The sequence below is a fragment of the Podarcis muralis genome, chromosome 7 (assembly GCF_964188315.1).
Source record: "Podarcis muralis chromosome 7, rPodMur119.hap1.1, whole genome shotgun sequence".
In the NCBI taxonomy this organism is placed as follows: Eukaryota; Metazoa; Chordata; class Lepidosauria; order Squamata; family Lacertidae; genus Podarcis; species Podarcis muralis.
In genome coordinates this window covers 80,055,089-80,070,000 of record NC_135661.1, presented here as the reverse complement: position 1 = coordinate 80,070,000, position 14,912 = coordinate 80,055,089, and the positions used below count along the sequence as shown (strand labels likewise).

The window sequence follows — 14,912 nt, the reverse complement described above, 5'->3', positions numbered from 1 at the left end:
GCTGTACACAATTATTTCCCATATATTCAATAAATGTTTTCCAATCTTCTCTAAACACACATTCTTCTTGTTCTCTTATTCTCTATGTTAAGTCTGCAAGTTGTGCATATTCTGTCAACTTAAGTTGACATTCTTCTTTGGTTGGGACCTCGCTCGTTTTCCATTTTGAGGCTAACAAAACACAGGCCACAGTTGCTGCATCCATAAATAACCTTTTTTGACACCTGGGGATTTCAGTCTGAATTATCCCCAAAGTACTTTTTTGGGGGAAGTACTTTTAAACATGTTTTCCCAATTCATTATAGATAATTTCCCAATACCCTTTTACATGTCCTCCCCACCACCTGAGGTCTTTGCCCCAGTCTGCCCAATAGAAGGGCTGGCTGACTTCTGTAATCCTGCAACACCACGAGGGCCACGCTGGGCCCCTGACCTAGGTTTACATTTTAAGGCCGCTAGAAAGATAGTTGGATAATTAATGACTGTTGGTCTGTGGCTGCTAAACAGAAACTGTTCTGATGAGGTTTTTCAAGATTGCCCAGACTTCCCAATCCTCGTGTGTTGGCCAAGTGGCGGCACATGTCGCAACAATCCAGTTCCTCAGAAATGACATGTTCCAACCTGGTGCAGTGAACTTGGTCGTATTTGGATATGATAAACGTTCTCGATTCATGGAAGTGAAGGAGTGGCATTGATGACGGGGAGGAAGGGGTGTGGGCCAGATGGCCAGGCCCCTGTGTGGATGGGAGGCAGAAGATAAGGCATGGAGATAGGTTTGGGATAAGCACATAACAGCATATGAACCACAAGGCAACGAGACTGACCTGCAGGGAGATCCATTTGTGTCTCTGCAAAAATCAACCACAACTGGTAAGTGTGGGGGTGGTGCTGATCAGCAATTAAGTCATTTTCAGTAGCATTGGGTGGTTAAGTTTTACTCAGAGTTAAGTTTTACTCCTGTTAAGTTTTACTCAGAGCAGACCACTGAAATTAATTTGCATGATTATATTAAGCCCATTAATTTCAATGGGTCTGTTCTGGATAAAACTTAGAAGAAATCACCTTCTTCATTTAATTTAAACTGTAAGTGGGGATAGGCAAACTGGCCAATTACAGTTTCCTATTTCCCCACTCTTAAATTCCGTTCTCCGTATTTCTACAACAGTCTGCAATTAGAAAACCCAGCAGCATTTTAGAATGTTAGCTTCACTAATAAGCACATTAGTGAATGTACGTACACTTTAGCATATGCATTGTAAAATTAAAATGTGGAAGGGTGATTGGTTTTCGGAATGCATATTGTTTCACAGAGTGTGATTAGTTTTGCCTTCAGATGCAAACTGAATCCAATTTCTCCCTCTTCCCGAAGTCTTAAGTGAACAGGTACCACCTGAGTCTGAAACGGACAGGTGTTGCTAGCTCAACATCTCTTATTTGAGATAGCAACTGCTGGGAACTTTCTCCATCGCAAGTTCTGTAAGGAGGGTGATGAAAATTAGCTGGGAAACTGGATTTCCCTGTTGGGGGTGCTGTTAGAGGGTGACCCCCTGGGTCATTTCCATGGACCCTCCCTGTTGTAAAATGTAAAAAAATAGAAAGTTTTATTTTGCTTACAGAGTGTCTGGGGGCACTGCAGGTAGGCAAGACCTCAGCGATCCGGCATCTTAATTTGCTCAGATGCATCTATGCATCTAAAAGGCCCTTGTCAGTGGTGGTTCCTTGGTTGTGGAATGACCCCCCCCCCTGGTGCAGTGTACCTGTCTCCATAATTACCAACTTTCAGGAGGAATCTAAAAACAGTCCTGTTTACCCAGGCATTTGGTGGCTGAAGAATATTATACTTGGCAACCTCAAGATCATTGATTGGAAGCATGTTTTTAATTGTAACTGCTTTGAGATGTTTTTAACTGCAATTGTTTTTAGAATGTCACCAACTGTTCTAAAATGTTTTTTTGCATTGTTTTTAAATTGTATATCTGTTTGCCACCCTGGGCTCCTTGGATTGGAAGAGCAGGATATAATTGCAATCAATCAATAAATCGGTGCTTGAATGCAAATTTGTATCATTGGCTTACAGACAGAGTCATCTGCGCATCTTTGCAGCGCTCTTCCTTCCCACAATAAAAGACCTAAAGCGCCGGTTTCCCCCTGTTCTTTCCAGCTCTTCCCTTCATCATCTCCTGTTCTGAAGGTTTCAAACACATCCTTGCCCAAGCTTCATTCTATGTTTCTGAAGTCAGCTCCCTGACAAGCCCTCACCTCTGAAGCACGCCAGGTTTGCTCCTCCTCATCTGAACATCAACGCTGCCATGAAGTTTCAGGTGTCCCTTGTGATCTTCATGTTCTGCCTCGGCGCAGGTAAGTCTCAGGTGCATCTGGCTGCATGTGCGCATTGTGTGATGTGGGAACTGAGTGGGTTGATCTATTGAGAGCACCTCTTGGGCCAAGCCCTGCTAACTTCAGCAAGGCTTGCATAGAGGGCAATTCAGGTGGATGGGGACTAACATGTCTGAAAGATATGCAGCTATGCAATATATTGCAATTAATTCTCTAGCCCTCTAGAAGTGGACTTTTGTGGTACTTAGATTACGGGGGAAGGGGCAGAATAGCTTCACCCCCCTTACCTTATGTGTTGTCTTGCTTAGGCTGAAATCCTATATACATTAAAATGAGAGTATGTCCCATTGAACTCAATAGACTTCCTGTGTCTATTGAGGTTGTTGTCGTTTAGTCGTGTCTGACTCTTCGTGACCCCATGGACCAGAGCACGCCTGGCACTCCTGTCTGCCTCCCGCAGTTTGATCAAACTCATGCTGGTAGCTTCGAGAACACTATCCAACCATCTCGTCCTCTGTCGTCCCCTTCTCCTTGTGCCCTCCATCTTTCCCAGCATCAGGGTCTTTTCCAGGGAGTCTTCTCTTCTCATGAGGTGGCCAAAGTATTGGAGCCTCAGCTTCACGATCTGTCCTTCCAGGGAGCACTCAGGGCTGATTTCCTTAAGAATGGAGAGGTTTGATGGGGGTCATAAATATGGCTAAAACTTGTGGGCCGGAGAAAGGGGCCATTGGATTTTATTAAGGGCTCCTCTATTCCAGCTCTCCCCACCCCCCACAAAATTTGAGCTTTCAACTTTAGTTTGCAAAAGCCACAGTACATTTGTTCGACCGTCATATAGCTAACTTTACAATGCAATAATATGCATGTTACTTTTTTATTTTCCAGAAGCAGCAGTCACAGTGCTTACTCTCAGATGGTGCATAAGATTGAAGCTGTCATTGAGCCCAAATCCTACCAAGACCAGAGGGGCAGGGTTGAAACATTAGTTGAAGCAGAAGTGGTGGTTGGTTTGCATTGGACTGGTAGGGCAGAAGGCAAGGAGCCCAACAGTGGGTGGCGCTAGAGCCCAATACAGGAAGAGTCAGAGGCAATGACAGGCAGGGGCAAGTAAGCCAGCTTTTGCTCATACCTTTCTTCTTCCTTAGAGGAATTTCTTAGAGGAATTTGAGACTAAGGAGGAAGAAACTGACAAGCAGTTCTTACCCAGAGCCCTGAAACTGTCCTCCCTTCCTCCTTACATCCCATTCCTCCAAATGCCACTTTTAATCCAATTTCACCTGCCTCTTCCCCAGTTCCTCCCTTCGCTTTCCCCCCTGTCCACAGAAGACTACAACTGTCACACACACAGGGACCTTTCTTCCTCTGCAAGTCATTTACTACAGATATGGATCCCCCTATTTTTTCTTCCTGCCCCTCTTCCTTTCCCCCACCTTTAGAAGCTTGGGAGACAGCCCATAAAAGCAGGGTGATGACAGACCAGTGCAAATATAGTATAAAGAGAAATATGTCCGTTCAGATGGCATAAGCTTATTCTGCGATGAAATCATTTAACTATATGAACAAGCTACTACTAGCTGTTCTTATGACTTAGCATATCAAAAGCTGGAAGCAGCCTCTCTGGGCCCCTGAGAGGGCCTGTGCATCCCCAGCGCAGGTTAACGTAGCATGGAAAAAGCAGACATTATCTTTGTGTCTTTCTCCAGCTGACAGCTTGACATGCCAGAAGTGCTTGAGCAAGAACGGGAAGTGTGCAAAGAACGAAGTGGAGGTTTGCGACCAGTCTCAAGACGCTTGCTTCATTGAGACCAAGGACTACGCTGGTTGTAAGTGCATACCCTCCAACATTCCTCCAATGAAAATAGGGATGTCCCATTCCATAATAATAATAATAATAATAATAATAATAATAATAATAATAATATAATTTTATTATTTATACCCCACCCACCTGACTGGGTTGCTCCAGCTGCTCTGGGCAGCTTTCAATATATAAACATACTAATAAAAAGTTAAACATTAAAAAAAACCTACCCTAGACAGGGCTGCCTTCTAAAGGTTGTATAGAAGAGTTTGGATTTGATATCCTGCTTTTTCACTACCCTAAGGATTCTCAAAGCGGCTAACATTCTCCTTTCCCTTCCTCCCCCACAACAAACACTCTGTGAGGTAAGTGGGGCTGAGAGACTTCAAAGAAGTGTGACTAGCCCAAGGTCACCCAGCAGCTGCATGTGGAGGAGCGGAGACGCGAACCTGGTTCACCAGATTACGAGTCTACCACTTTTAACCACCACACCACACTGGCTCTTGGCTTGGGGATTGCATAACCCCATATCCTCCAACATTTCTCCGATGAAAATAAGGACATCCTAAGAGAAAGAGGGACATTTGGGTACCAAATCGGAAACCGGGATGGCTTCTGTAAATCTGGGACCGTCCCAGGAAAATAGGGACAGGTGGACACTTATTCAGACAGTGACAGGAGATCAGAAATGCATTAGCGACCATTTGATTGGGGCTCAGGCCTCTCTATGGACATTCCTCAAAATTTAACAAGAGGCAGCAGCTAGCCAATGTCTGGTGAGGAAATGGGGTTGAGCAAGATGCTCTGCATTGCTCCAGGATCATTGAGCAGCAGGCCTCTGAGCATCTGTCATGGCAGGCTATAGAGCAGCAGTAGGGAATCTGAGCCAGTCTCCAACTCTCTCTGTTTGGCTCTTGCAACTGTTCTCAGGCTACAGCCCTTCCAGACTATGCTTGAGTGTGTCTGCCTTGCTGGAATGTGTCCGCCTTGCTGGAATGTGTCCTTGGACCCTGATAATGCTTCCCCGGGTGGAGGACAACGAAGGGTGCGTGAATGCATGCAGAAACTTGCCTACTGTACAAAGCGGAAATTTGCCTTTGCTTCTCCACTCACTTTTGCCTCTTGTCCGATCCACCGCTGGCATGTGAGCTGTGGAAGGTTACCGAGAATGTGGTCCTTTGGCTGAGACAGCTTAGTCCCATAATTCAAGCATTTTCCGTAATTTAAATACTTGCTATAACGTAAAAAAATCCCTGTACTTTAATTAAAGTACATCTCACCACAGAGGTGAAAACTGACCAGGGGACCTGTGCGTCTGCCAGTCTGCTCACCAGCAGTGGGGAATTTCAAGGCCCCACTTCTTCTTCTTCTTTGAGTTTATTTACAAAATTATTTACACTGGACCTGGACCAGACATAACATCCTTTGCAAATCTAAAATGACACTTGCAATAGCACCCTACGCTGGCAATGGGTTAACTCCTTTGTTTGATCTTCTGTTTGCAGTGGATGCAGGAACGGTGAAACTGGGCTGCAGCGACTCGAATTTGTGCCGCCGCTATCAGAAAGGGAACAGGGGATCTTTAAGCTGGTCGATGTTTTGTTGCTCCTTCGATCTATGCCAGCCTCTGACACGTGATGGTATGTGGTACAGAAATGGTGCATGCCCATGTTGATGTGATCTGAATTTAGCCGTTGGGGGCAGTGATAAACACTTTCATGAAAACATCACCTCAGTGCTTTGCCAGTAATTAATAATAATAATAATAATAATAATAATAATAATAATCCTTTTCAACTGATGAATGAATGAATGAATTAATTTATTATTTCGGTCACAGAACAGTTCCAGCCCACATACAATATCAAGGAAGTCATAAAACATGATAGGGATACATTTGAATTTGCAATTAGGTATAACAGGGACTATACAGATATAGCAACAGTATATATATATATATATATACTTAGTCACCTATCCAACTAATTAGTCCCACTAGTGGAAGTCCATGCAAGGACTTCTGCTAGCAGAGTGGGGCTTCCCCTCCCTTCCCTTGGTGTGCTCCGTGAAATTGGCTTGCAATCTGTGGGGGGCACAATAGTATTCAGGGGCAGGAGAGGGAATAATATTCTGTCAGAGCAAGCTGGAATATTTGTGCTGATGGAACGTTTTCCTTAATGAGTTCCTAAAAATAAAACAACTACTTCTTCTTCTTCTTCTTCTTCTTCTTCTTCTTCTTCTTCTTCTTCTTCTTCTTCTTCTTCTTTTTCTTCTTCTTCTCCTCCTCCTCCTCCTCCTCCTCCTCCTCCTCCTCCACCTCCTCCTCCTCCTCCTCCACCTCCTCCTCCTCCTCCTCCTCCTCCTCTTTGCACAAGTGTCTCAAAGTGACAGAGCAAAGCAAGCTATACAGAACATGAAAAACAAAACAATTGAAAGCCAAAACCGATTGCGTTGCATCCAAAGCCAGTCCTACTCTGAGTAGACATGCTGAAATCAATGGAGAACTTGCAACCCAACCCCTCCATCCCCCTAATGTAGGTCTGGCCACCACAGAACAGCTCCCCAAGGAAAAAGAAACCAGTCACCAACTGCTGCAAAGAAAAAGGTTAACACTGAAAAGTTATCAGTGTCGGTGCCTGGCAAGCCTTCATGGGGATAGTATTCCACATACTACAGAAAAGGCCCATTTTCTCATCCTCATACATCATCTGCCAGAGGGAACACACAAAGAAGGGCCTCCAATTAGGGGATGTGACAGAGCCTGCCCATGAGGTCGGGTGAAGAGTCTGCCTCAGGTGGCAGAAGTGCAAGAGGCAGCATTCTGCCTGCCCCACCTCTTCTGCTGCCAAGAGGGAGGTGTTGCAGTGCACAGTGTTGCTGCTTATCTTTCCCAAGTGGAATGCTTTGAGGAGCACCCTGGCTCCTGTTGAGTTTGGTGACAGCCAGGGTGTTTCTGCATGCCATGTTGCTGATCAGGTGACCCCCTCCCTGGGGCGGGGAGAGCTGAATGGCAATGCTCTGAGGAGTGCTCTGGCTTTTGCCAAGTTTGCTGAGAGCTGGGAGGAGGTGGCAGAAATGGTGGGCATGTGGGTGAGAGGGGGGCAGTAGGTGGCAATTTCCATTTTGCCTCAGGTGGCGAAATGGGCTGGAATCTGATGATCTCTGTCTCTCCCCCTGCTGCTCATTGTTGCTTCCAACAGTTCATGGAAATGGATCAAAAAATGGTGTGCAGTGTCAAACCTGCATCGGGAGCGCAGCTGAATGTGGTCACAATGCGCCCACAGAGCCATGCTATGGGAGTGAAGACCAGTGTGTGCAGATCTCCCAGCGCCTCCTGCCAGGTATTGCCAAGTGGGTACCAAAGCATTCAAAGCGCACAGGCACGGGGATAGGAGAGACTAAGGCATCGCTAAGGATGTGATGGTCACTAGCCAATAGGTGCAGGGAAAACTCTGCAACCACAACCTGTTGCGTAATCACCATTGCAAATGATGCACATGGTGTTGGAAAAACATGTTTCAAGGTTTTCTGAGTTGCTCTCCTATGTTTTTAAGACTGTGTGTGTTTTGCAATAAAATGCAATTGCAGAGCTGGTCTTTCTAGGCTGGACAGGCAAAGCACTACAAAAACCTTTCGAGGTAACTGTTCCTTTAATTAAATGCTTTCTGTTTTTTTGTTCTCACCATTTTACTTCTTCCTGCTGGATTCATGATAAATTGCCCCTTGTTAGAGGGCTTCTGTTTCCTGCTTGGTGTGTCAGTAGTTTAATTACCAATTCATTTGCATATTTTTATACTCCTTTTATAGTGAAAGAGAGCTATTTAGCCATAAAAGAAAGGAAAGGAAAAACAGGAAGCAAATAATTTGCTACTCTCCTCCGCTACAGTGAGGAACGGAAACTGACAAATATGGGGGAATTAAGGGGCAATGCACCACCAACCCATATCCGTGCAATGAAATGAGTGGAGCCAGCTAACTGGAAACTTCAAATTACAAGAGACCATTGCTGAAAGGGGCTTACTTTTGAGTAGACATAGATGGATCTTGGCCATTGGCATTGCTGGATAATATAGAACTATATGAAGTTCTTTGTGAAATCTGTTTTTATTGCACTTCCAGCTAATTACAAAAAAGGAACAGTACCTCAATGCTAAAGGGCAGTGGATACTGTGGGAGCTGTTCCACAGAACAGCAAAATAACACCCACCATGCAAATTTAAACATACACAGTATATGGATAAGCTGTAATATGTATTTAGTGAGATAATAAATGGAGTTAAAAGTGGAGTGTCCATTGGAAAACAATCTACTAGCCGCATTTCTTAGATCCAAAAATGGTCCCGTTCTGTGTGGACATCACCTGATGATTGCTTCTCCAGGTGAAGAAACAGAACCCATCATAAAGGGATGTGGAGGCAGTTCCTTTAAGGACACACTGGTGGCGTACCAGATCGGGAGAGATTTTGCCTTTGTTGAGCAAAAGGTCTGCAGCACTTCCAACTGCAACAACAGGAGCTTCCCAGGTAAATGACAGCTGCCGTGCTCTGATAACCTTCTGTCAGGTAGGTACCGCCTGGGTGTAGGATCCTGCCTGTATGCCAAATAATAACAATCTAGGACACAGTCTGCAGGAAAGTCCCCCAGCACAAGCCCCATGGCAATGAACAGGAGAGTTGCAGGAGAGTCGTCGCGCCTCTTCCAAATTAATATTTTGAAAAATAGGAAATCCACGGAATGTTTAATTTAGGTAAAAATTGTACTCATTTTTCAGAAGATAGAGGTGCTGTCTTGTGCCCAAGATTGAGGGGGTCCAGCACATATCACACACTGGTGCGCATTGCATGCACTATTCTGTAAGGGATGCTTTAGATGAGATTCCTGCATTGCAGGGGGTTGGGCTAGATGACCCATGGCGTCCTTTCCAACTCTACAATTCTGTGACTTCATGTGTATGATGTGGCATCATTGGGGGGGGGGGGTTGAGTGTTGAGCCCAGCGCAAAGGAGGGGGCCAGCAGAACCCCGCTGGTGCAGCATTACATAAAACCCATCATTTCTGTAAGTTGCCTTGAGGCACTTTGGAGAAAGGTTATTTAAGAAATTGAATAGATCATCACTAAAGTCCCCCCCCCCTTTTTTTACTCTACAGTCATAACTTCCGGACAGCCCAATGGGCTGCAATGCTATACCTGCCAGGAGTCCGGGCATGGGGAGTGCGCTCAGGACAGACTGCAAGTTTTAAATTGCACAGGAGTCATGGATCAGTGTGTACGTGTCATCGACAGAGGTAAGGAAGCGGCAAGGGTGCGTATACAGAGGACTGGGAAGCATGCCTGTTGGCCTGATCAGATGCTAAAGAGGGCACAACTCCTTATCTCAAAGAGTTAGAGAGAAGCATGGATCAGAAAAACTGCTGCTACAGGAATCCATCCTTTGGGATACACTGCTTGGGGGCCATGTGAAATTACCTTAAACAAGGAGAGTCTCCATACACAGAGGAGGTTATTTGTTACATCTTTGTTCCAGCTCTGATCCTTCCCAATCAGTATCTACAGTAGTACCTCGGTTTTTGATCGTCTCAGAAGCTGAACTTTTCAGTTTTGAACGCTGAAAACCCAAAAACCCAGAAGTAAATGCTTCCGTTTTTGAACATGCCTCGGAAGTCGAACGGCTTCTGCTGAGCTTTTTTCTCCATTGAATTTGAAGAATGCCCTTTGTGCCTCAGTTTTCAAACGCTTTGGAAGTAAAACGGTCTTCCGGAATGGATTACGTTTGAAAACCGAGGTACCATTGTGCCAGGAGCAATTAATTCTGCAACACCTCTCCATCAGGTAGGAAATAACTCCTGACAGAGAGGATACAGCCAAGTGACTTGTTCTCAGGGGAGGTGCCCCATCGCTTCTCTGTTTGAGTCACTGTTCTTGGTGTCCCTTCTTTTAGGCACATCTGAACTCGGTTATTCATGCAGAGACACAAGGAGCCGGGTTCCTTTGAGGACAGGAGATTCTTGCTTTTGTACCATCCACACCATGGATTTAAAAGTGGTTTTAACAACCAACCCTTTTACTCGGGCCACTCTGGGAATTGTAGTCCTGTGAGGGTGATTGGAGGGGGTCTCCTAACAATTCTCAGTACCCTTAACAAACTACAGTTCCCTGGATTCTCGGCGGGCGAGGGGGAAACCTTGACAGTTAAAGTGTTATAAAAATGTGGGTAAGCAAACATTCTGGAGTCTTCCTTTTTGGATGGATTAGGTGTGCCTCTCCAACATCAGACGTGTAGAAAGCACCAAAGCAAAGGGTTTAGGTCGCCCTGATCCCAGATAAGCCTGCCACAGTGAAGCATGCAGATTCTGAACAATTTCACGGCCTCTGAAGACATTATTTTAATTGCACCTCCGTATTGATTTGTGCTCCTGATGCTATCAAGGCGTTTGCACACGATATCCCGGTTTCAAAAGATTGAGCATTGCATCTGTTTTGGGGACACCACACTGCTTCACTTCCAATGAGTGCCTGTCTCCGTAATTTATTTATGCCACAAACGTTCAGGTTTATTTTTGTCCTGCTTTGGTTGAGTTTTAAAGCCCCTCCGGACAGCAAGGATGTGGCAGCATTGGGGAGGCATCACAGAGCAAATCCACCATCCTTGTGTTGAGAACATGTTGCAGAATACACCTGCAATAAAACGTTGTTTCTCACTCATTCTTTACTTGTAGGAAATGTCTTAGTATAAGAGGACCATTTCGCCCTCTAGTGTCCATAGGTGGAATGTGATGCAGGTTTTACGCTGCTCTAAAAATCTCCAATTTAGGAGTGGGGAGCCACCAGGTACAGTCGTACCTTGGTTTTCAAACAGCTTAGTTCCTGAATGTTTTGGCTCCCGAACATTGCAAACCCGGAAGTGACCGTTCTGGTTTGTGAACTATTTTTGGCAGCACTTTTTTTTCTAAAAAAATGTTTAGGGGTACTCTCTTTTTCCTACTCATATTGAAATACTTCTTAAATTATAGACATTAGAAGAATTTATCATGATCTGATGTAACATATATTACTAATTTTACTTTTTGGATGAATTTTTGTTTGTTATTTCTTTTTAATTTCAATAAAGCATTTAAAAAAAAAGAAAGAAAGAAAGAAAGAAAGAAAGAAAGAAAGAAAGAAAGAAAGAAAGAAAGACTGCCCCTCAATGAGGCCAAAGTTAGATTCACAAAATGTTTAGGGGGATGCATCCCCCCGCATCCCCCCAGAAAAAAGCACTGATTTTTGGAAGCCGAACATCCGATGGGGCTTCCGAGGCTTCCGATTGGCTGCAGAAGATTCAGAAGCTGCACTTTGGTTTTCGAACGTTTTGGAATTCGAACGGACTTCCGGAACGGATTCCGTTCGACTTCCAAGCTACGACTGTATCTCTATTTGGCCATCATAGAATCATAGAATTGTAGAGTTGGAAGGGACCACAAGGGTCATTTAGTCCAACCCCACCGCAATGCAGAAATCTTTCTCCTTGTGGGACTCAAACCCACAACCCTGAGGTTAAGAGTTCATGCTCTACAGAACTCTCCATAGGCCACGTCTCTCTCTTTTTTTGCCTGTCCTTGAACTTCGATAATGGAGAGGGTTGTTTAAGTGTGGGTAGAAACTAGCCCATCCTACAAGGTGAAGCGTCCATTAGTTTCCCCGCCCACTTCCCCTCTGGCTCCACCCACTGCTGCCATGCGGCCCTCAGAAGATTGCCCAGAAGGGAATATGGCCCTCAGAAAATCCAACCTGTCTTCCTTCTTTTCCAGAGAACAGAACTGTGACCTTTCAGAAAGGCTGTGCCACTGAGACCATGTGCAGCAGCTACGAGGATATCTATTCCAAACTGATGGGGCCGGATTCCTTTGTTGAGTGTTGCAAAACATCCTTCTGCAACCAAGCTGGAGAGCATTCTGGTCCACAGATGCTACTGATGGTGGCTGCTTCTGCCTGGTGGCTGGCATGGATGGCTTGATCATAATGGCGGCTGTCTGGGTGAGCCTTCAAGAAAGGATCTGGCCAGTCTTTGAAGGTTGGTTGCATACATGGGAATGGGTGCTTGCCAGCTATGGGGGCTCCTTTATCTGCCTGGAAGGAGGTGGCACTGAAGCACTGCTCCCCTACTGTCTATATGCCATGCCAAGACTGGATTACTGCAATGTGCAGCATGCGGGGCTTTCCTTGTCCTTGATCTGGAAGCTGCAGTTAGTGCAGAATGCTGCGGCAAAGACTTAAGACCCCAGTCAACAGAGGACACCTTTGTCCAGAGGCCTGTAGTGGTTACCAATTTGCTGCTGGGCCAAGTTCAAAGAGTTACTATTGGTATATAAAGCCCTTAACAACTCGGGACCAGTTTACCTGCAAACTGTCTTACCTCACATATTGTATGCCTGCTTGACTGCTTTGATTACAAATGCCACAAAATATTCGTAAGAAATTGACCTTTTCCTATGGCAGCCTCCCTGCCTATTGACATCAGCCAGCAGCCTTCATTGTACTCTTTTCAGTGCCTGTTAAGACCCTGTTTGCTTAGACAAGGTTACCCAGATATGTAGAATGTCAAAGCATGTTTTAATCTTTTTTTTAGCTCATTGTTGATTTTAATTTTTTTTGGAATATTTTAAATAGCTGTTTTTACTGCTAATTTTGTTGTTTTATTATCATTTTTACAATCAAGTGGTATGGAAATTTTATGTACTAAATAAACAATAAACAAAACACACAATGTCGAAATAGGGTGCTTTTGGAGGGGCGGTTCCCACACCTACAGTTCACATGCAATGCCCTTTCTTGGCTAGAGTGGACATTTGATTTTTAAGCGTCTCATTTTCTCACTGCCTGCATGACGGACATCCACGCAGGCTCACAAACACAAGTCTCAAATGTGGCTGTGTTAAGGGACACCTCAACAAAAACCAAAGCCTGTAGGTTGGGAAGACAAAATATTACCTTTTCCAGGTTCACAATCATTCTCATGATTTCTGTTGGATGCTTCCACACTATCCAGTGGTACTTCGGGTTAAGTACTTAATTCATTCCAGAGGTCCGTTCTTAACCTGAAGCTGTTCTTAACCTGAAGCACCACTTTAGCTAATGGTGCTGCCACCGCACCACCGCTGCACGATTTCTGTTCTCATCCTGAAGCAAAGTTCTTAACCCGAGTACTATTTGTGGGTTAGCGGAGTCTGTAACCTGAAGCGTCTGTAACCTGAAGCATCTGTAACCCGAGGTACCACTATATTTCTATTGGATGCTTCTACACTATGGAAAGGACGGTTTGCTTAACTCCAGATTATTAGAAATCTGGAAAGCTGCTATTCCACAGGCCAAAAACAGAACAGCAGTGATTGTGTCATCCACATCTAGAAGCACCCGCTGTTCAATATTGCCAACAATTAAGAGATTTAGATCCTGATTAAAAAAAAAACCCCTTCAAGTTGTCAGAGAGGGCCATTCAGAGTGCAGCGTTGCTTGCCATCAAGTCCCGTTTTTGGAGAGGCTTCAACCATTCCCCCGCTCCAAGAACCGAAGGCCACTTGAAAGAAGGATCACTGGTGGCAGTGTGTACTTTTGCCTCTTATTAAACGGGTTGCGTTAGTTTTTAATTTTGCAGCTCCAAAACCCTGCAAAACCAGTTTCGCCAGAGTGACAGCGAGCCTAAGGAATTATGCATATATATTATGGCAAGCGAAACCTGACGGAGAAGCCAGCCCAAGAAATTAGTTCTGCAAGTGTTTCTGTGTATGAGGTAAGGATATAAGTGTGTGTGTGTGTGTGTGCGGGCACGCACACACAGAGAGAGACAGAGGTGTGTGTAGAACACGAGAGGTTGCTTATGCCAAGAGGCAAACCATTGACCCATCTAACTCAGTGTTTTCTATGGCTCTGACTGGCAGCAGTTATCTAGGGCTTCAGGTAAATGACTTTCCCAGCTCTACCTGGAGATGCCAGGAATTGAATTTTGTATGCAAAGTGGATGCTCAGTCACTGAGCTGCAGCCCTTAAATTTCTTAAACATGTGTGTGTGTGTGCATGCACGCGCACACACACACAGAGGTCTGCACCATCCCTACTAACATTTGGCAATGGAAAATAATTACGACTTGTTTGTGTTATGTTAGCAAGCCAGGAGAAGGATGTGTTCCCATGGGATCCAATGCCAGCTTTTGCCAAAGACCTTCGGAAGCATTAATTTCAAAATAGGCTCACCTACAGCTACAAACGCACACCTCCCTCCTGTTTAGCATCTGCATTCCATGCAGAAGGTCTCAGGTTCAATCCTTGCCATTTCTCGGGAGGCCTGGGAGAGAATCTTGTCTGAGATCCCGGACAGCTGCTGCAGAATCACCAAGTTACAGAACTGCAGAGTTGGAAGGGACCACGAGGGTCATCTGGTCCAACCGCCTGCAATGCAGGAATCTTTTGCCCAACATGGGGCTTGAACCCACGACACTGAGATTAAGAGTCTCATGCTCTACTGGCTGAGCTATTCCAACATACTAAGCTAGATGGATCAGGAACTTGACTCAATATAAAGCAGCTTCCTATACAGTCATACCTCAGGTTACAGACGCTTCAGGTTGCGTTTTTTTGGGTTGCGGACCGCCGAAACCTGGAAGTACTGAAGTGGGTTACTTACGGGTTTCGGCGGTCGCACATGCGCAGAAGTGCTAAATTGCACTTTGCACATGTGCAGACGCGCCAAATTGCAACCCGCTCTTGTGCAAATGCACCACTGCGAGTTGCAAATGTGCA

At 45.1% G+C, this 14,912-nt stretch overlaps 1 protein-coding gene across 1 annotated transcript; it reads left to right on the top strand.

The window, feature by feature from the left end:
- Positions 1–323: 323 nt before the first annotated feature.
- On the top strand, positions 324–12,959 carry LOC114603489 (phospholipase A2 inhibitor NAI-like). Its single transcript, XM_077932176.1, has 8 exons — positions 324–870; positions 2,162–2,358; positions 4,041–4,160; positions 5,644–5,778; positions 7,339–7,479; positions 8,518–8,661; positions 9,287–9,424; positions 11,927–12,959. The coding sequence occupies exons 2-8, from the start codon at positions 2,310–2,312 to the stop codon at positions 12,130–12,132; spliced, it is 933 nt and encodes a 310-aa protein (XP_077788302.1). The 5' UTR covers positions 324–870; positions 2,162–2,309; the 3' UTR covers positions 12,133–12,959.
- Positions 12,960–14,912: the final 1,953 nt, after the last annotated feature.